General features: G+C 38.6%; 1 protein-coding gene across 3 annotated transcripts in view; it reads left to right on the top strand.

Annotated features, from left to right (window-relative positions):
• Window positions 1–3,415: 3,415 nt before the first annotated feature.
• FBXL4 (F-box and leucine rich repeat protein 4) overlaps window positions 3,416–21,232 on the top strand; it is a 71,068-nt gene continuing 53,251 nt past the window's right edge. Inside the window, exons 1-3 of one of the 3 annotated variants that reach the window (XM_081250529.1) lie at window positions 3,416–3,524; window positions 18,660–18,748; window positions 19,429–20,012. In XM_081250529.1, the coding sequence (XP_081106655.1) occupies window positions 19,501–20,012 (512 nt within the window). In that variant the 5' untranslated portion in view covers window positions 3,416–3,524; window positions 18,660–18,748; window positions 19,429–19,500. Of the gene's footprint in view, window positions 3,525–4,322; window positions 5,332–9,995; window positions 10,758–18,659; window positions 18,749–19,428; window positions 20,013–21,232 lie in introns of those variants that run through there. The other 2 variants (XM_081250530.1, XM_081250531.1) reach the window with 2 other exon arrangements.

Genomic DNA, 21,232 nt, shown 5'->3' with positions numbered 1-21,232 from the left:
ACTCTTTTCTAGACTGTAAGAGGTTTAAAAAAGTACACTGATAGACCACTTTCACTGTCTATTATTCATGCTCTTTGGCCACCTGCAAATTAAACACCTTGGACTAATAATATTACTGACTGAATGCCATTTTCCAACAAACTAGTTAACTTAAGATTTCACAGAAGGGTAAATTATTTTGGCTGAGTTATGCAGGAAATGTATGGAGTTGCATTTTCTGAGAGGTCTTGACAGAAGAACTTATTCGGGAACCAATGGCAGAAAACCTAAGGGAGCTCACTATGAAGACATTTTGGGTCCTCTTGGCAGCGTATTGAATGACATCTCTGCCTCTCTGGTATAGTATCTTATTGCCATACTTACTCATTGCCCTGAAAGTTTATAACTGGTAGAAATTTCTTTTTAAGATGAAGAAAAGGGACTTCCCTGGTGGCACAGTGGTTAAGAATCCACCTGCCAATTCAGGGGACACAGGTTTGAGCTCTGGTCCGGGAAGATCCCACATGCCTCAGAGCAACTAAGCCCGTGCGCCACAGCTACTGAGCCTGCGCTCTAGAGCCCACGAGTCACAACTACTGAGCACGTGTGCCACAACTACCGAAGCTCGTGCGCCTAGAGCCTGAGCTCCACAACAAGAGAAGCCACTGCAATGAGAAGCCCGTGCACCACAACAAAAGAGTAGCTCCCGCTCGCCGCAACTAGAGAAAGCCCGCGCGCAGCAACGAAGACCCAATGCAGCCAAACAGTAAATAAAATAAATACATAAATAAAAAGATGAAGAAAAATCACTTGAAAATAGCAGAGGGTATGACGGTGAGTGTTTCAAGAGTTAGAGACAAAGAAGAGTTTTGAACCTGCTGCTTCTTTGCCCGCCTCCCCGTCTGAGCAGAACATTGTAACTTTTGAAGCTAACATAGAATGGATCATAAGCAACTTGCTGAGCTGGTGACTTTATGCACAATTAAGCTTTGTTGGGACTTTCTTTATTTGTAATAGTGCTGTTACGGCGTGGGATGCTATTCAGCTCTAAACAACATTCCATTTAATAACGAGGCATTAGCTCACCCATTAAATCAGTGCCATCATGAACTGATAAGTATCACCCTTTTCCTTGGCCTCACTTGGCTCTCCTGCCCAGCAAACAAAGCACGGCAATGGCATGGCCCTTGAGATGAGAAGGATGGAAGGAGGATAGACTGAACAATGATGATCAAAATTCCATCTACTCACAGAAATGGAACTTTGCCGTGGCCTTTTCCTTTCCTTAAATATAACCTTATATACGTTCCAAGCAGCACTTCAAGTGCCTTTAAAAACAACAGCACCAACTACTACATCTCTTACACACACACACACACACACACAAAAGGAAATGTATGGAAGGGCGTGCAAAAAATGTGCACTGACAAATATGAGTAAGAATGTTCATAGCAGCATCACTTGTAATAATCAAAACTAAAAACAGCTCAATGTCCATCAGGAGTAGAATAGATAAATAATTTATGGTATATTTGTACAACAGAAACTCGAGAAACTACCACTACACGCAATAATATGAATAACTCCCACAAACCTAATTTTGAGAGAAAGAAACCAGATTCAAAAGAGTGTACATATAATGTATGAATCCATCTACATAAAGGCAAAAGTTAGCAAAATGAATCTCTGGTATTAGAAGTCAGGATAATGGTTACCTTTGAAGAGGAGTAAAGGGTAGAAATTTAGAAGAGCAAGGAGAGGCTTCTGAGTGCTAGTAATTATTTTTTTTTACCTGAGTGTTGAACACGTGCGTATGTTCACTTTTCATCAAACTCTGCATTGTATTTTGTGTCTTTTTCTAAAGACATTTTTTACTTCAATGAAAAGTTTATTTAGAAATTATATGAGAAATGAGAAACTGTTTTAGTAAGACTGAGTCTGAGTGCTCTATGGACATCAGCTCAATTAGTCTAGCTGGCAACCATAAACAGTCAGTTTCATTTACTTACAATTAATTTATTATTTGTAATCCACTCTTTATTTTAGAATAAATCGAGATTTACAGAAAAGTCGCAAAGATGATACAGAGAGTTCCCTTATATCACTCATCCACTTTCCTTTTATTGTTAATACTTTATATTATAATAGTACGTTTGTTACAACTAAGAAACCAGCACTGGTACATCACTATTAACTAAATTCCATTCTTTATTCTAGTAGAACTAGATTTCCCACTAATATTCTTTTCATGTTCCAGGATCCCATTCGAAATACCGTGTTACATTTAGTGGTCCTGTCTCCTAAGGGAGAGAGAGGGCTCTGGTCTGTGACAATTTCTCAGTTTTTCTTTTTTTGTTGTTTTCATTAACTTGGCATTTAGTTCAGGTTTTTTATAGGATACCTGGGGTTTCTGATGTTTTCTCAAGGTTAGACAGGGTTTACAGGGTTTACAGATTTTGAGGAAGACTATCACAGAGATGAAGTACCCTTTTCCTCTCACCATATCAAGGCACATGCTATCAACTTGGCTTATCACTAACCGTGTTAACTTCCTTCTGGCCAAGGAAGTGTTTCCCAGCTTTCTCCACAATGAAGCTACTTTCCCCTCCCTTCCATATTCTTTGCAAGCAAGTCACCAAGTTCTGGCCACACTCAAGGAGAGTTGAGGGTGGAATGGGGATTAAGGTTCAATCCTGTTTAAAAATTTCCATTTTTATATACAATTTATACTGCACATCATGTATTAGCTCAGTTCATGTATATAATTTATAAATAAATATCCTTATTATTTTGCCTCTTTAGGAGCAATTAGATAGCAAGTAATGTAGGTCAACCTTTCTTCATTATTAAATGTTTTCCATCCTAATGGAAACCTTGCAATATGCAAGATAAATATGCAAACTACAAAAAGGGTAATATTGTATCTACTCAAAATACATTAAAATGATTAAGGGAGACTGTGAGAGCATCTTCTTCAACAGAGGTAATGATCACGGCCTTCGGAATGTTGGGAGGGAGATAAGCCTGCAGGAAGGACTTGTATCTGGGACAGAAGAGGTTTGCAAACTTGGTGAATTATGCCTTTAGAGCGCCTATAACTTTTGTTCCACTTTTCTTCTGAGAACCTTAACATCAGTAAGCCCTGTGCATCCCCTGACCCAACAACTCTAGACTGGAGAAGTCCTAGCAGGCCGATGAGAGGAAGAGATTATTTCCGCAGTACATTTGCAACCGCTGCCTTCTGGGGAGTAACAGGCAATTTGTAGGGTACGACTCTGGCAAGGAAGGCAGTAGGAAGCTCCTCCCTTCGGCCTAGGAGGGGCGGTCCAGACGCCGCCGTGGCCCCGCCCCGTCCCTGGCCCCGCCCCTCCGCGCAGCCTGCGCCTCTTCCTTCCGGGTCGTGCTCGGCCGGGCGCGCCGCCTTTGCGCCGCTGCGCGGAGCCTGGGAGTCGACCCCGCGCCCCGGCCTCCCCGCGCCCCGGCCTCCCCGCGCCGGCTGGTCGCTGGTGGAGCCTACGGCGCGCGCCTGTACCGGACCCTGCAGGGTACGGCCCTTCCTTTACTTCTCCCTCCTGCGGGTCTCCGTCTTCCTCTTTCGGCGCTGGGGCTGGGCCGGGCCCGGGCGGAGCCGCGCTTCGGGGAGCCCGGGCGCCCGGCAAGAGGTCCCCTCCTCGGCCTTACAGGCCCGCCGCCCGCCTGTGCTTGCGGGGCTTGCTGGTGACCCTGCAAACAGCTTACTTGCCTTGGGCGCTGCTTCTCTGCTCGACTGTCTGCCGGGCGTGAGGCGTCGCCCAGTGCGCGCGGCGCAGGGTTGTTTACGCCGCGGGGTTGGCGGGTAGTGCTGACCCTGCAGCCCCGAGTCGGCCACCTGCCGGCCTGTGTACTTGCTGCCTCCCGCGCGTGCTTCCTTGATTTCTTTTTGGCACCCGATGGTTTTTACCTAACCAGGCCCATGTCTTAATCCAGGACTGCCACGAGATACCCGGCAGCAGCCCTGTTTATGTGTTTTAGGGATATCCTTAGAATACAGTGTGATGATGAACATCCACTTGGCCTCCTTGTCAGCATGTTTGCAATGGGAGTGGTTTTGGATTTCCTTGATGGTTTCCCAAGTGCTCGTTGCCACAAAGCCTCGCTTGCTGTCACTAATTAAAATATACAAATAAGTAGAAAGTCAAGATGCTCTAAACCTGTGGTCAGGTAGTTGCGTTGGCAAAGATGCTGTGTCTGGCTTTATGCCCCGGAGGACTTACGGCAGGTGTGGGGATCTTGCTTGCTTTGGTCTGTTAGAGGACACAAGCTGCCTTTACTGCTTCTTGGTATTCTTAAGTTCAGAATATAAGTACATTTTTTTCCACTTAAAGCTCACTTCATTGCTTCTGTTGTCCTATATTACATATTGTACCTGTTGGTTGAGTAGAGGGAGATTTTCCTGAGACATCAGTGCTTCTCTAGCGCTTTATTAGATACTAAGTTCTTGGGGGAAAGGGACATGTACTTATTTTTCTAGTGACAGTACGCATCACCCCATAGTAGGTGCCCTACTCGTTCATTGAATGGATCCTTCTTTCCACACTTCCTGTCTGAGTACCATTTCTTTTCTTTCTCTCTCTTTCTCTCTTTTTTCCTTTTTACTACTGTCCCAAATTTTGGCTTTTCTGAGTTCTGCATTTTCATACTCTTCCCTTGTGCTATGGACTTGAAAATCAGAGGTCAGCTCAATGTAAGATGGTTAATTCCTTTTTACTAGCGCCGCGATCCAGTAATGCAATTATAGTCCTTTGTACAGTGACATCGTAAAATGTTGCTACTTCTAAATATGGCCCGTTAACAAAAACCGCCCTTTCTTTCTTTACTGGGTTAGTCTCATTGCCTCATCCTCTTAAATTTTGCTGTGATCAACATAATCGGTTTGAACTTCATGGATCTAACTCTGGTATCCTCTGAAGAAAAACCTTTTGCCATGTGAATTGTGTATAAGAATCCTCCTCTGTTTTCTTCTAGTACTTTTAATGGTCTTATTCTTCATATTGAAATCTTTAACCTACCTCAATTATATTTTAGTGTAAGGACGGAATTAAGGCCCTTTTTTTCCTCTCTCGTAGTTGTTAGTCATTGTCCCCATCATCATTTGTTGAATTCTGTTTTTCCCTACTGATGGCAAGTACTGTATTTATCTGAGGCCCTAATTCTTATATATTCTTGGGACTTTTTCTGAATTAATGTTTAGCAATCTCTGGCTTCCTGTACTGATACCATGCTGGTCTTATTACTTTAGCTTTATAATGTGTTTTAGTGTCTAGTGATTCACACAGTGCCTAAATATTTTTGGAATGGACACATTTAGTGAGGGTAAGTTGATTTCCTTTTTTACCCCTTCCTCCCTACGCCACCCCCTCCTTAAAGTTTCTTGCCTCTTGTTGAAATTATTTTTTAGCTTGCCTTTCTCATGGTCAGTTGAATCATTAACCATTGTTAAATAAATCCCTTCTCTTGCTAACTCACAACTCGCCATGTTAGAGTTGCTCCTCAGAGATGTACCTAGAAAAGCAGCTTGATTCAAAATCTGCATGTCTTTTGACTTTGCATTGTGTACTAGTAAGTGGAGTGTGTCTCTCCTCATCAGCTGTGACCTAGGATGTTCTGTACTTGGTTTCAGTAGCTCTAAGGGATAAATGCCTATAGAAGTGATCCCTGGGACTGCACCATGCCCATTTGTATTTTACTATCCCAGTTGAACATCTTAAATGTAATGAATTTTCAAGTGTTGCTATAATAGATACTTAGAAATGTTATTAGATCATAAAATAAATGTATACGTTCTTTAAAAAAAGTCAAGTAATACAGAAATAGCCAAAGGGGAAAGTAAAAGTGTGGTGTGCCCACCTATCTGGTAACCCCATTCCCCAGAGATCATTACTGTTTAATCACTTGTTCTCTTTCCTTCCAGACATTAAAAATACATGTGTATAAGCCTATGTGTGTTTCATAACTGGCAGTATACTACATATCATTTTCAGTAACTGCCAGTTAGTAATAACTGATGAACATCTTTCTGTGTTAGTGCATATAATATTATCTTTTTAAAGTATTTTGATATTTCATTGTAGGAATAACCCAAAATTTATTTAAGCAATCCTCTGGTGATATTTAGGCTATTCCAAATTTATTTCTGTTAGAAACAAAGCCTCAGGGATTACTTTTTTTTTTTTTTTTTTTTGCCGTACGCGGGCCTCTCACTGTTGTGGCCTCTCCCGTTGCGGAGCACAGGCTCCGGACGCGCAGGCTCAGCAGCCATGGCTCACGGGCCCAGCCGCTCCGCGGCATGTAGGATCTTGCCCGACCGGGACACGAACCCGTGTTCCCTGAATCGGCAGGCGGACTCTCAACCACTGCGCCACCAGGGAAACCCTCAAGGATTACTTTTATGTGCACATATTTGCACATTTACTTAGTTCCTTAGTGTGAATGCTTAGATGTGGAATTGCTGGGTCAAAGGCTAGATACGTTTTAAAATTATGATAGATTGTTCCATATTTCTCTTCAAAAGGTTGCCATAAGAGTAAATTTATACAATTTCTGAGAATGCTGCCTGCTGTTGCTGTATCATTGCCAGGAATTGTCAAGGCTGAGTTTTACCCTACTTGTAAGCTCATAGTTTCATGGTTGCTGGTAGAAGACATGAGATCCTGGGTCAGAGACAAAGCACAGCAATAACAGTAGCCAGAGGATCATCACTGTCTTGTGCCATTTCCTTGAACCCTAATTTCCACAGGGTGATGTGATGAGGGTCAGATGATTCTAGCACATGCAGTAGATTGCATTACAGAGAGGAACCCTGAGCTTAGGGAACCTGACTCGTTCATAATAGGCTGCAAGTAAACCTGCCTAACCTTTGCCCTAGAGAGAGACATTATCTTTATTATGCTGGATAGTAAAAAAAAAAAAACACCTTCCCTCTACTCCAGAGGGAGACCTCTCTTTATCTGCCAACAATGTTTGCTGTATAAATACCCTTGAAAGGATAGTTTGGAACAGAGATTATCAGTGACCCTGCTTATAGGATATGCAGAAATGTGAGAGACATGTAAAGAATTTTCCTGAAAAAAAATCACTGCTAAAATGATATCATTTTTTATATTTTAGTAATTTTATGGATGAAAAGTAGTATTTTTACTGTTTTAATTTTGCATTTGTCTGCTTATTGATGGAGTCGAATATCTGTAAATGTTTTGTTACTTACCTGTTCATATTCTTTGCTTAGTTTTCTGTTGAAGTGTCCTCTTTTTCTTACTGATTTGTAATAGCTCTTTACATGCCATGCTATCAGTGACCTGGTACACCATTTGCTAGTATTTTTTCATAGTTTATTCTTTAAATGCTGTTTCTGGGAGCTTTTGCCATGTAGAAATCTTTAGTATGTATGTTGTCAGTTCTGTGTTCTCTTCCTTTATGGCCTCCTGAGTTTCCGTTCCGTATTTTAAAATACTCTTTGTACATATTCTCTTATTGGATATTTTGTATTATATATTTAGATTTTTTAAAAATGGTTGCTTTGATAATATAGTTGACCAGTGAATAACATGGGTTTGAATTACATTTGCCAGTATGACGTGGATTTTTTTCAATAGTAAATGCTCAGCACTACACAGTCCACTGTTGGTTGAATCTGCAGATGCAAAACTGAGGATAAGGAGGAACTGTGTATATGCAGGGCCAACTATAAGTTATACATGGATTTTCAACTGCACAGAGGTCCCATGCACCTAACCCCTGCGTTGTTCAAGGATCAATTGTATTCTAAATTTGCTTTTCTAAATGTATGGACATTTTCCCAAAACATTTTTGATAAGCTGTCCTTTCCCTGTTTTTGGTTTGACACATTCATTGTACTATATCCTTATTTACTGTTTTCTCAAAACTGACAAATCAGTAAGCAAAATATATTAGTCTCTTACTGTGACTGTGAATTTGGTTGGATTCATCCTTAAAGATGTTTGTTCTTAGTGGATTTTAATCTTATAAATTTTTTTGTTCTGTTTAATGATTTCTGATATTACTGTTGCCATCTCTGTCAGTTTTGTGTATACTGGATAGATCTTTATTGCCCATATGTTTCTTTCAGCTATTCTACATCATTTTGCTTTACTTTCCTCTCTTTAAATGTAAAACATCATTTAGCTAGACTTTCATTTTTCCTTAAAACCTTCCCCCCCTCCCAACTTGAAAATTTGTCTTTATTTATTATTTATTTTGCATTGTTAGAAAACTTTTTAAAAAAGATAATTATAGATTCACAAGCACTTAAAAGCAATTATACAGGAAGATCTTGTGTATATACTTCACCCAGTTTCTTCCTGTGGTAACATTGTGCTGTAGCACAATAGTACATGCAGGAAATTGACATTGACACAATCTGCACACTTTACTCAGATTTCATCAGTTTTATCACTACAGGCACTTGTGTGTGTATGTGTGTTCTCTGACATTTTATGTAGGTCTTGTCAACACCACCATAGTCAAAATACAGAATCACTCCATTACAAGGATCGCTTGCAAAAGGGCTTACTTCTTAATAGGAAAATTTAACCTATTCGTATTTACTTTTTTTCTCCCCTGCAAGTTTGGAAATTCTAAAACCATGTAGAATTGACTTTCTGTTGCCCTCACACCTCCATTTAATAAGGTGAGACCTTGACTCCTTGCCTTCCCCACATTCTTGGTTCTATTGATTTGATTTCCTTTTTAAATCACTTGTCTTCTGTTTTTTTTTCCCTAACCATCCTTTTCAACTTTACCACTACTGCATCTATAATGATTTAGACTTAACTATAAGGTCACTGGTTACTAGAATATTATGTCTTCCCTTTTTAAAAATTAGTTACTTTAGTTCATTTGTTTTTTGACTGGAATACTTTCTTGAGTAATGTTTTTAAGAAGAGTTATGGGAAGTATACTTCCATGTCCAGAAACAGTTTTCTGTTTGTTCTTTGTTTTTCTATGTGAGTAAGAGTTTGAGTCAGTTCTTTTTCCTTAAGAATTTCTAAAATATTACAGTATTTTCTTGAATTTTCATCAGCTTCAACCTCTTCTTGAATTCACTTTATATAGATATTAGGTATCTTGCATCTGTGTTCCAGGTTACTTATTATTTTTTTCATTTAGATTTTCAATTTATTTTGAACACCATGACTTTAATTTCCACGAACTTAAAAAAATTTTTTTTTCTAAATTAGCTTGTACTTATTTTATGGATCCTATGCCCTGTTAATTCACACTAAAGATAATAGTTATTATTTTAAAACTCTTCTATTTTTTGCATTAGCTTTTGTTGGAGACCACTTTCTCTAATTACCCAAGTTATTTCTATGTCTTTAAGATGGCTAATTCTACTCATATATATAAATTCAGATCTGTAGTGACTGATTTGTTCCTGGTTGGGAATCTCTCTGAAGTCATGAAGGTCTCTTTTCTGGGCAGGTGGTCTCCAATGGCCAGGTGAGCGGCTGGGGCTCTAAGATCAGGCTTTGCCCTGTGCATAATGAACGGGCAGGACATGCCAACTAGTAGATATCTTTCAGGGTGTGCTGGTCAAAAACAGACTAATAAGCTAGGATGCCCATAAACAAGCCGATTCTGGGATACCAAATCTCCAACTTGACTGTCTTGGTCCATAGCAAAGACTGAAAACAGAAGCATACAGAACAGTTTCATTGCTGTAAAAATTCTTCTGCGTGGCCCCTTTGTAGTCATTGGAAGCAACCCTGTCTTCTCCCCTAACTCCCTGGTAACCACTGATCTGCTTTCCTTCCCTATAATTTTGCCTTTTCCAGAGTATCATGTACATGAAATTAAACAGTTAGGTAGCCTTTTTGTGTCTTCTTTCAGTCAAAAAATGCATTTTAAGAGTCATCTCTGCTATTGCCTGAATCGTGACTCATTCCTTGTTATTACTTAGTAGTATTTCATTGGGTAGGTGTACCACTGTTTATCCATTTGCCTGTTGAAGGACATCTTGGATATTTTCAGATTGGAATGATGATGAATAAATCAGCTATAAACATTTGTGTACAGGTTTTTGTTTAAATATAGGTTTTAATACACTTGGGTAAATACCTAAGAGTGGGATTGCTGGATGGTTTGGTAAGAGTATGTAAACTTTATAATAGACTGTCAGACTCTCCCAAAGTGGCTGTACCATTTTGTATTCCCACTGGAAGTGTTTGTAGCATCCAGTTTGATATCTTAAAATTTGAATTATCTGTATTTAACTGTTCTCAGATTTAAGGTATTAAACACTATCTGTCTTAGGGTTTATTCTTTTGAAACTGCTCTTAAGTAAAACATTTGCTAGGACACAAAAATATGTCATAAAAGACAATTGATAAATTGCCCTTAAAAATTGAAAACTTTTCTCTTTAAAAGATATTATCAAATAGATGAAAAGGCAAGGGCTTCCCTGGTGGCACAGTGGTTAAGAATCTGCCTGCCAATGCAGGGGACACAGGTTCGAGCCCTGCTCTGGCAAGATCCCACATGCCGTGGAGCAACTAAGCCCATGAGCCACAGCTACTGAGCACGCGTACCACAACTACTGAAGCCCACGAGCCTAGAGCCCGTGCTCCGCAATAAGAGAAGCCACCACAATGAGAAGTCTGTGCACTGCAATGAAGAGGAGCCCCTGCTCGCCGCAACTAGAGAAAGCCCGCTCACGGCAACGAAGACCCAATGCAGTCAAAAATAAATAAATGAAATAAATTTATAGGAAAAAAAAAAAGGTAAGCACAGACTGGGAGAAACTATTTGCAAAAGATATATCTGATAAAGATTGTATCTAGAATGTATAAAGAACTCTTACAACTCAATAAATAATAAGAAAACAAAAAACCAATGAAAATGGGCAAAATAGACATTTCACTGAAGAAGATACGTATGGGAAATAAGAGCATGAAAAGATGATCCACATCATTACTAGTCCATTGAGAAATGCAAACTAAAACCGTAGGGTATCACCACCCACCCACTGGAATGTCTAAAGACTGACAGTATTAACTGTTGATGAAGATGTGGAGCAGCTAGAACTCTCACTTATTGCTGGTGGGAATGTAAAATGTTACAGCCATTTTGGAAACATTTTGGTCCTAGAAACAACCCAAATGTCTGTGAGCAGGTGAATGAATATGTCTGTATAATAGATATGATTTAGCAAGAAAGGAACAAACTGCTGTTACATGTAACAACAGGGAAAAATCTCAGTTATGCTGAGCAAAATAAATTAGACACAAAAGTACATACATATTTCACTTATATGTTAACTCTAGAATAAAGGACAATCTGATTTATAGTGACAGCAAGCAGATCAGTTTTTTCCTGGCACAGGGAGTGGATGGGTGACTGGGAGAATAGAGATATTCTATATCTCGGTCCTGCTGGCAGTTGCATTGGTATATGTCTTTGTCAGAACTCATTGAACTGTACACTTAAAATGGAGTATATGTTTTGGAAAGTAAATTATACCCCAAAGTTATTAACAGTATTACGCCATTTTAACTAATGGCTCTTTTAGCTTGAATGGCTAGCAATGACATACCTATGATCTTGTACTTGGATTTTTGTTAGGAAGGCCAAATAAATTCAGTATATTTTTATTAGGTAAAATGCTCTTTATTTTGATGTACAAATGTATAGTTAGTATTTGGCTAAAATAAATTCACATTTACTTTGTGGTTTTAATAGCTAGAGAGAGATTTTTTTTCTCTCTTTAGTGTGTCCATTAAAATTATCTGCCACCAGATATTCCTAATTTTTAATACTGTAGGTTTTAGTTAAATATACATTGTGTGTCTGCTAAAGGTTTAGGGTTATTATAGTTCTTCCCATTCAGATGGTTTATTCTTATTCATCATTAAACAAGAAACATGTAAAATAGAGATGATATAGCATTAGTGACATTTGTAAGTAAGGTACTTTATAGTGTCATACCTGTGTAATTAGAAATATGTCCCTCTTTGTCACTTGTGAGATAGTATCTTGGGTAGGAAGAGGGTTTCCAGATCTATTGTATCAGAAAATCACCATTCATTTATCCTACAGTTGTGTGTGTGTGTGTTTTTAACATTGACTCCTTAATTCCTTTTTCGTGCTACTAAAGATTGCTTATGAAATATTTCGTAAGTTTAGATATGCTTGTTAAAGTCTAGGAAAGAAAGAGGAGAAATAAAACATTCTGTAGAACTAACCATTGTCAATTCCTAGTTTAAATTGATTCTAAACCTCCTCCTTTGTTTTCTGACAAGTTTATTCCTAGTTTCACTGGTTAGGCACTTCCTGCTTAGTCCTGACCATTTGCTCATTAATTGAGTAGAAATTTTGGAAGACCCCACTGTGTTCCATACTTTTTGTATTTTCAAAGCTGACCTTGATTGCTGGAAGAGAAATGGATACTGTTTACCTCTTTGGTTTTCAAGATTTTTCCCTGGCCTTTAGGTTTTTCTTCCTGGTTGGTTCCCTTGCCTTCTCCTTCTGCTTTATATGCCTGGATTTTCAAAAAGCCTTGAAGCTGGATAGGAGGCTCTCTTCTCTCTGTTCATCCACATGGTTCAGTTAAGAACTCAACCTGTTTATTCGATATTGGGGCCTTGTTGATTAAAAACTATAGTCATAATAAAAATGTTTCAACTGGAGGAGAATTTACTTAGAGGAAGAGAGAGAAACGTGAAGTTATAATATTCAGCCCCCCATAGTCTCCTTCCTGACACTGTCGTATTTTTTCAGTATAGTACATTGTAAGTAATTAAGGGATGCTTTTGTTAAGACTTTGCTCCTCCCTATAGCATATCTAATACCTGAAAAATATGAACCTGTCTTTTTACCCTTACTCTTATATTATTGCCTCTCTTGGCCTGTCTCTTTTCTTTTGCTTGAGGTTATCCGTTTTTTGTTTAAGAACTTCTTTTTCATCCACAGTTTTTCCAGTTCTCCATAATCACCGTATGGTCTTAACATAGATTTGGAGTGTTAAAAAAAATCATCATATTTGAGAGAATAGCTTTCTTTTACCTCTCCAATCATCTCTTTCATGAATCTTTCTTTAATTTCAATCAGAGTTTCTTTGTGGCCAAGGTCAGGTCTTTTTACGTATTCAAGGCTGCTTTTGTACTAACAGAAATTAGTACAAAAAGTTACCACTTTTTTACATTCTCTTTGAACAGTAAAATTTCAATATATATACTATTCCTTATTGGAGGGCTTCAAGGAAGGTCATACGTTTGATTCTTACCTATTGTGTTTCCGTTTTCCTTATCCATTTCCCCCCTCTTTTTCTCTATATCAAGATATGGAACTTTTTTTGCTTCATTTTTTGGTCTACATGTGCCTTATATTGAAGGGTTTTATTTCTGTGTCTATTTTAAACTTATTTATTTTAATTCTCTTCTGCCGTCTACTCTGCCAGTCTCCAAAAAAATGAATAAATGTTTATTGAGTATATATTGGCATGTGCTAAGCCCTCAAGATACAGTTCTAATTAAGACACATTCTTAGAACTTGAGGGGTTCGTAGTCTATTAAGGTAGAAAAAATATCTCAGCATGTAAGAAATGGCACACGAAATGTAAGAGCAAGGAAAAAGCAGGTAGTGGATAAGGTCTGAACCTTAAAGATGAGTAAGAGGGTGCCAAGCAGAGGAAGAGCAAGGGAATTCCAGGGCTACGCAGCCTCAGTGGGAGACTTGAAGATGCTGAGGTGTGAAAGCACAAGTGCAGTTGAGGCCGTGGTAGAGGTTCTGGTGGGTCTACAGGAAGGGTGGGGTGTGTAGAAGTGGAAGGGACTGGGAGAAGACTGGTCCAAGGTAGGTGGGAAGTTCTCATGTATCATGTTATCAAGAAGACAGCCTTCCGTTAATGGGACCTCTATATATTTTAGAAGAATGAGGAGGGAGAAGGCCCAGAGAGGAGGCTGAGAAGTTACCAGAGGGGTGGGAGGAGATCGGAGAGTGTGTGGTGGCGTAGAAGCCTACAGGGGCCAGGCCAGGGAAGGGGGCTGGTTATGTCAGCTGCTGCACCAAGTTCAAGTGTAATTCCATTCTTTTCTTGATTGATATTTTCCTCCACTCCCTCGTGTCTTGATGTCTAGACTCAACCAGAAAAGTCCTTTCCTTAAAGCAGTGTCTCTTGATCAGTTTCATCAGGAATCAGAAATGACAGCGTTTAAAGTTCAGCCTTTTCTTCTTGATCTGTTACCACATTACGCCTTCTGTGACATTTTGGTAACATCCTGCAAGGCTGCCGAAACCCTCGTTTTTTTCTGTCACTTCATTGGCACATCTCTGTGGGCTATTTTACAAGTGAGTATTGTGTTATGACTTGCCTTCAGTGTAGGACTCTGCCTTTTTGCCTGGCCTTTTTATCTTTCCCATATCTTTTGACTTTAAGTTGAGAATCCTCTTTAGAGTTTTAAACTTGTTTTCCAGGTTATTCTATCACGCCGTGAACCTAGGCGTTCGAGTTCATCCCAACTGCCTCCTTTTGTTGATTTCATGCAAAGCCCTTTTCCTTCCTCCTCTTGCCTCCACCATCTTCTCTGCAGCTCCTGCCATCCTGCTTCTCTCCGCCTCATCGACTCCCCACCTCACTTCAAATCTCAGTAGTAAACATATGTTCTCCCTTGTCTATACCTCTTAATTTCTCTTTTCCACTGTTATTGCTTTCTCTGTAATTGTATTGTTTAACTTCGTTAAGCGTTTTATAATATGAAAGATGTGGTTGAAAATAAAGTTGTATTAAAATAATATGTCGCATAAAGCAAGTTGTTTCCCAAGGTGTGTGAGAGTCTCCTCATGCAGGTTAAAATGGCTGTTGTTTTGTATTCCTTGATTGTGCTGGTATAAAATTTCAGTGAGTTGTGGGGAATTTCTTGCTTCGTAATCATTGTTGACAATTGATTAGATAAAATAACTTGTAAAATAAAGATCACCCTATTTCTATTTCAGACTTTTTGTTAAATGGAAAATCATATTTTTACGTATTGTGAGAATCCTTAAAATTAATGTAGCTTTTTTTTTGTTTTGCTCGAATGTTTTATTATATTCAAAATGATTTGAAAAGCACATTTAATATATTACAGACATTTCAGTGTAAAAATGATCCTTGTATAATGTAGCTTTTTGAATGAACTGGAAAAGAAAGGTATATACCTCCCAAAAGGTGTATCTTATAGTCACCCTCTTGGACAAATTTAGTGTACCAGACTAATATTTGTTTATTTGCACCAGGTGGGAAAAATCATTTTGTCTTTGAATTCCATTCTCCTTGTAAAGGGGAGTTATTGTATCTTTTGCATTTGGTTCAGTGCCCATTGGGATATTCACTGGTTATCACAAATTGCCTCAATGCCTTGGCAAAAGTCCAGATAGTACATGGACAATTTAAACTTCTGCATTGGTCGTTGCTGCCCACATGAGTCCTGAAACTGTGGCTCTATTCCCTTTTTCAGCTTCATTTCCCAGGGAAAAGTAGAGTGAGCTATCCTTTCTTCTCCATATGTTCGTCCCCACCCCCCAAACACTTTTATGTGTCATCTTAGTTGACTGGAAAGGAGTTTAGAATCAAGAAGGATGTTAATAATGGGTTTACACATTTCCCTTTTTTATTTCTATGCCATGTTTGTTTTCAAAAACAGGTTTTAACTTCATTACGTTTTCCCAAATAGTATGGCTGGAAAAAGAATAAATATATTTGCTTTTCCAGTGCTTTTTTTCCAGTGCTTTTTTTTTTTTTTTACACTGCTTTTCCTTCTTTTAAAATTTTTTGTCATTTTAGCTTTATCTCACAAAAAATTAACTCTAAAGATTATTGTTATCCATAGTTGGAAAAAATCAAGCATCCATTTACATTTCTCTTCTCCACTGAGAAGTTTGAACTTCTTCATATGTAAATGTGAAAATGTAAACTTCATGCGTAAATGTAAACTTCTTTATATGTTATAAAGTTATAACTCACTTTTACATATGTTACTTCAGTGCAAAATTTTACTTTAACAACAGCTTAAAAATGATATTGCCCACACGACAGTCTTGCTGTTTCTGATATTATCCCATAATCTATGATGGTAAAAGCTAGCTGGGAAACAGTTGTAAAGTTCTTGGCTTAGTCGGTCAAATAGAATTTGTCTTTCACAATTTGTCTCTACCTTTTCACCAAGAATGATTGTGAATGTTCACATGAATGATGATATCTTATTTTGCAGATGTTTCTTTGGTTTTATAAAACTATTACTTTCTGATAAATGCAGTTTTATGGAGAAAGTAAAAGGAGCTCAGTTGCAGCAATTTATAGACTGTGGAGGGAGGGGTGATGTCCATAGATTATACAGTCAGACCCATCCATCCACCTTGGCAGATGGGTTTCTGTCCTTCCCTTGAAGATTTCCAGGAATAAAACATCCACAGTCTTCCAAATTAGCTGAGCTGTCAATTGAGTTGGATACTTGTACATTATTCTTTATTTCATAAATTTCATTTTTGCAGTTTAAATTTGTTTCATTAATTCTCTTTTGAGAAAGAGATGGGCAAAGTAACTTCTTCAGAAAATTGCACTTCTTAATTTACCCGGGGGCCTATTTTGAAATAAAGTGTATGTGGTAAAAGAAAGAGCTATTTCATTTCAGGTTTTGGTGTTAAAGATTTGATATTTGTGCATTTGTAAATTTTTTTATTTGACATATTTATACTTGTGGTAGGTGAAATGTTTGAATAAAGAGGTGATATTCTAGATAATTATTTTCCCCACATTTATAACCTGTCCTATACTTTAGCACTTGGTGTTGTATGTCCTGAGGTGAATCTGATTTGTCAACTCCTGATATGTCAGCATTAGAGCATGTGCTGCAGAAACTCCTTATTTATTTTAATACATGCTTTGTTAGTCTTTTCAGAAAAAGTCTTGTTCAGAGTGTTCTATTATTTCTTGTTTTTAGGGTGCAAGTTCTTCCATTTAGTGTGTCTGCCTACTGACTGTCCGTCCCTGTGGTTCATTTTCTTTTACGGTCTGTAAGTTTGTGCTGTGATGCATCTTTAGTAAGGGTTTAGTCAGTCTCGTGTTGTGGAAGCATCCCTGCAAAGAGGTTCACATCTGCCCCTACCAGTTCAGGACCACTCTTTCTTTTTAGATCTTTTGGCTTAGGGATGGTATAGGGATTCTCAGCCATGAAGACAGTGTGAACTTAGGCACACACCCTGCGTGGTACACGCCTAACAGGGTTCTGATTTCCCTCCGGTGACTTTCCGCCACTGCCTAGGTTGATGTCAAGTGTACTTTGGCTTTCTGGCCGGTGGACTAAGTTTTTGCGTTCCTGGTTTTACAGATAGGGTGATTTTTCCTGAATTTGGCTTTATGAAGTTTCTTCCAAATGTGACCTGTGGCTTGAAATAACCTCTCTGCATGTGTGTTAGAAAGTCCCCTTATTACAACCACTAAGACCCATAATTGGTTCCCTGACTCATACTAGCTTCAGCTCCTGCTCTCCGCCCTTTGACTTTCCTCTTTGTTTCTCACAACTGTGGGTTTTCCTCATTTGTTTCTAACTCAGCTCTTTATTTACTGTTTTGCTGGTTATATTTTGTCAGGCATTTCAGTGTGTTTGGATCTGGCTGGGATTGAGAGGAAGAGGCTGCTGTTATCTAATTTTAAGTTATTTTAGATTTGTATAATTTATTTGTTTGCTCATCATCTTTCTGTCAACATGTGACATATTTTGTGCCTACTATGTACTGAGTACTTTGATAAATGAAATCTTTGGCTAGATTCCTTCCTTCAAGAAACTTGGTCCTAATGTAGGCCCTCGTGGAACAAAGGTATATATCTGATACAAAGGTGGTACCAGATAGTAAGCCTACTTATGGAACAAAGTGGCTGGAAAAGGAATGTAGAGGTGGAGTTAAAGTAAAATATGAAGGGTGTTTAGAAAGTGAAAGAGTTTACTGCATTAGACAAAAAGAAATGGGTCTAGCTTGAGGAGAGCCTTGAAATGTCAAACCAAGGGTTTTAGATTATATCTTGTACGTAAGAACAAAAAGCTGTTAGAGGTTTTGGGTTGGAGAGGCATTTTATGTTTTATAATCTTAGTGTTAACGTTTTGCTCTACTAAAGAAAAGTTGTTTTATTTTCCTTCTTTTACTTAGGAGAAGTTAAACTCAAGACTTTACAGGTAGAAAAATGAGTATGCTTGATTTCCCTGTTTGTGTAGACAAGAGATTACTAGTCAGTGCAGACAGGGGCCAGGCCTGTGTTGTAAACTAGTAGAGCTGGCTGGGAACAGGAGTGGCCACCAGGCCTCTTCTCAACAGGGTTTTCTTGATTGTTAAAGGTTGCAAACTCCTCCAAATTTTAAAAATCACTATTTGGTTCTAATATATCTGCTGGCATGGTTTGACCCATAAGCTATGGGTTTGCAACCTCTATATAAAAAGGGTTCATGAATAATATTTTTATTCCATTCTGTCATAAAATTTTAAAAATATATTAATTATTCAAAATTGTCCACACAATTCAGAAAAATGTGATGTGTTCAATTTGAACGTTCTGTATCTAATAAGTAGCTATTTATCTATGATAATAATCTTGTTGGGATATTTGACTTCCTAAGTCAGAAATAAAAATATTTTCTAAAACTCTTGTCTTACAGGTAAAAGAATGTCATGTTTCAACATTTGTACCTGAAATCAGAGTGCAATTGTCAGGCCACATGGATGAGTGCCAACCTTTGCATTTCTGGTATGTATCCTGTGACCATTCTATCTGGGGTGAGTGATTTCTAAGAGTAGCTGGCAACAAACCAGATGCCAGCCAGCCATGGACTACCCTCACAAATAATGCTAGGGGTTATAAATTAAACACTGTCTGGTGATCTGTGATGTGTGAGGCAGTTAATATAGTTGGTCTGGATTAACTGTCAGCTCCAGAAATCTATATTCCCATAATGTGGAATCTGTACTTCGCATGTTCGGAAGTGAGTCATAATTAACAATAGGGAATCATTTGTTAAAATGTGAAGTTATAAAATGCCTGAGATCCTTTTGGATTTACAGCAGTACTTTAGTGGCTCCTCGTATATTTTAAATAATTTTAATTTTAAAAGTTCAAGGACTTAGTATTTCTTGAAGGATAGTTATAATTTTGCATAAAATAGGTTTTTTTGGGTCATACATCTGCCATTGCCTTGTAATATCAGTTTTGCTTCCCATATAGCATAAAATTGTATACATTTTCAGTATTCAGTTTTCTTAAAAGTACCTTAGATAAATTATACCAGAGAGTCTCATTTACGTGAATGTTGTTTTTTTCTGTTTCATTCTGGGAAGTTACATTGGGTAAAAATCCTGTTTATTACCTTATCCATGCATTTTTCTGTTTATTTAAATTATTTTACTTCAACAAGCCATTCATTTTTTTAGAACATCCTTCAAAGAGTTCACGCGTCTTACCGAGGACACCTGACCTTTTGAAGCTTCCTAATTCGCACCTAGATGCCACCAGTCTTTCCCATGTTAACAGTTCTGACTATGTTTTATTATATGTGCCTTCGGCGCCGAGCCAGGACAGCTACAAGAGGAGAAATGATGAACAGCCATAGAACTATAGAAGCAAACAGCCGGACTTCCCCTCTCAATGCAGAGGTGGTCCAGTATGCCAAAGAAGTAGTGGATTTCAGCTCCCATTATGGGAGTGAGAATAGCATGTCCTATACCATGTGGAACTTAGCAGGTGTACCAAATGTATTCCCGAGTTCTGGTGACTTCACTCAGACAGCTGTGTTTCGAACTTATGGAACATGGTGGGATCAGTGTCCCAGTGCTCCTGTGCCATTTAAGAGGACGCCGCCTAATTTCCAGAGCCAAGACTATGTGGAACTTGCTTTTGAACAACAGGTGTATCCTACAGCCGTTCACGTTCTGGAAACCTATCATCCTGGAGCAGTCATTAGAATTCTAGCTTGTTCTGCAAATCCCTATTCCCCAAGTCCACCAGCTGAAGTCAGGTAAGACTCATTTTTTAATGACCATGTTCTATGGCTGAAAGGTTGTGGTGGTTTTAATACTGGAGGTCTTTTTTCACTGGAAGCATTCTCTTAAGTCATTTAAACAAATTCGATTTTTAAAATTTTCCTTAGTTTTCTGATAGGGAAAGAAAGATCAGACATATGAAATGTAATGCATTCTTTATACCTATAAAGCCTCACACCATAATAATCATGGATTGTGAGATTTGTGTGTGAACTTACTGTAAATGAAAAGCACGATTTGAACCAATTGGGACATGGGCCAATCTGAGAAGTTAGTTGGAAATATGATTTCTAACATAATTTCAAACAGGCATCATATTACTGCTTTTAAATACTTTGAGTAACTCAAAAGTCGACCTACAGAGTGACACCTTAGAGGAAGTCCATAGGGGATTAGCTTTAATCTTAGGCGGATGTTTTCGTAACAAGTATATTCATTTAAAAATAAATGCTGGGGACTTCCCTGGTGGCGCAGTGGTTAAGAATCTGCCTGCCAATGCAGGGGACACGGGTTCAAGCCCTGGTCCAGGAAGATCTCACATGCCACGGAGCAACTAAGCCTGTGCGCCATAACTACTGAGCCTGCGCTCTAGAGCCCATGAGCCACACCTATTGAAGCCCAAGTGCTACAATTACTGAGCCCGTGTGCCAAGAGCCTGTGCTCCCCAACAAGAGAAGCCACTGCAATGAGAAGCCCGCGCACTGCAAGGAAGAGTAGCCCCTGCTCGCCGCAACTAGAGAAAGCTCGCACACAGCAATGAAGACCCAGTGCAGCCAAAAAAAAATAATTAATTAAAATAAGTAAATGTTGCCTTAAGTATTCATGCATTCTCCCTAAAGTTGCTCTCTCTCTCTCTATCTTTCTCTCTCTCTCGTTTCTATAGTTCAGCCTCCTGATTTTTTAAAATATAATTATTTGACTAGGTAATATATTCACATGGTTCAATAATCTAAAAATTACATAACACAGTCTTGCATGTACCCTGTTCTCCATGTGCCTAGGATCCACCCCTCCCTCAAAGAAACCACTTTTATCCACTTCTTTGCATTGTTCCAGAGTTTCCTTATGCAGATAGAAGCAAATACAAATGTATTTATTTTACTTTTCTTTATACACAAAAATAAGCACACTATTTGCATTGTTCTGTACCTTATTTGTTTCACTTACTGGTGTATATTGTATCTTTTCATGTAAG

Source organism: Mesoplodon bidens, assembly GCF_964165515.1.
Source record: "Mesoplodon bidens genome assembly, chromosome: 12".
Classification (NCBI taxonomy): domain Eukaryota; kingdom Metazoa; phylum Chordata; class Mammalia; order Artiodactyla; family Ziphiidae; genus Mesoplodon; species Mesoplodon bidens.
Note: the sequence above shows the minus strand (reverse complement) of the source record. Positions and strands in the feature narration are given on the sequence as shown.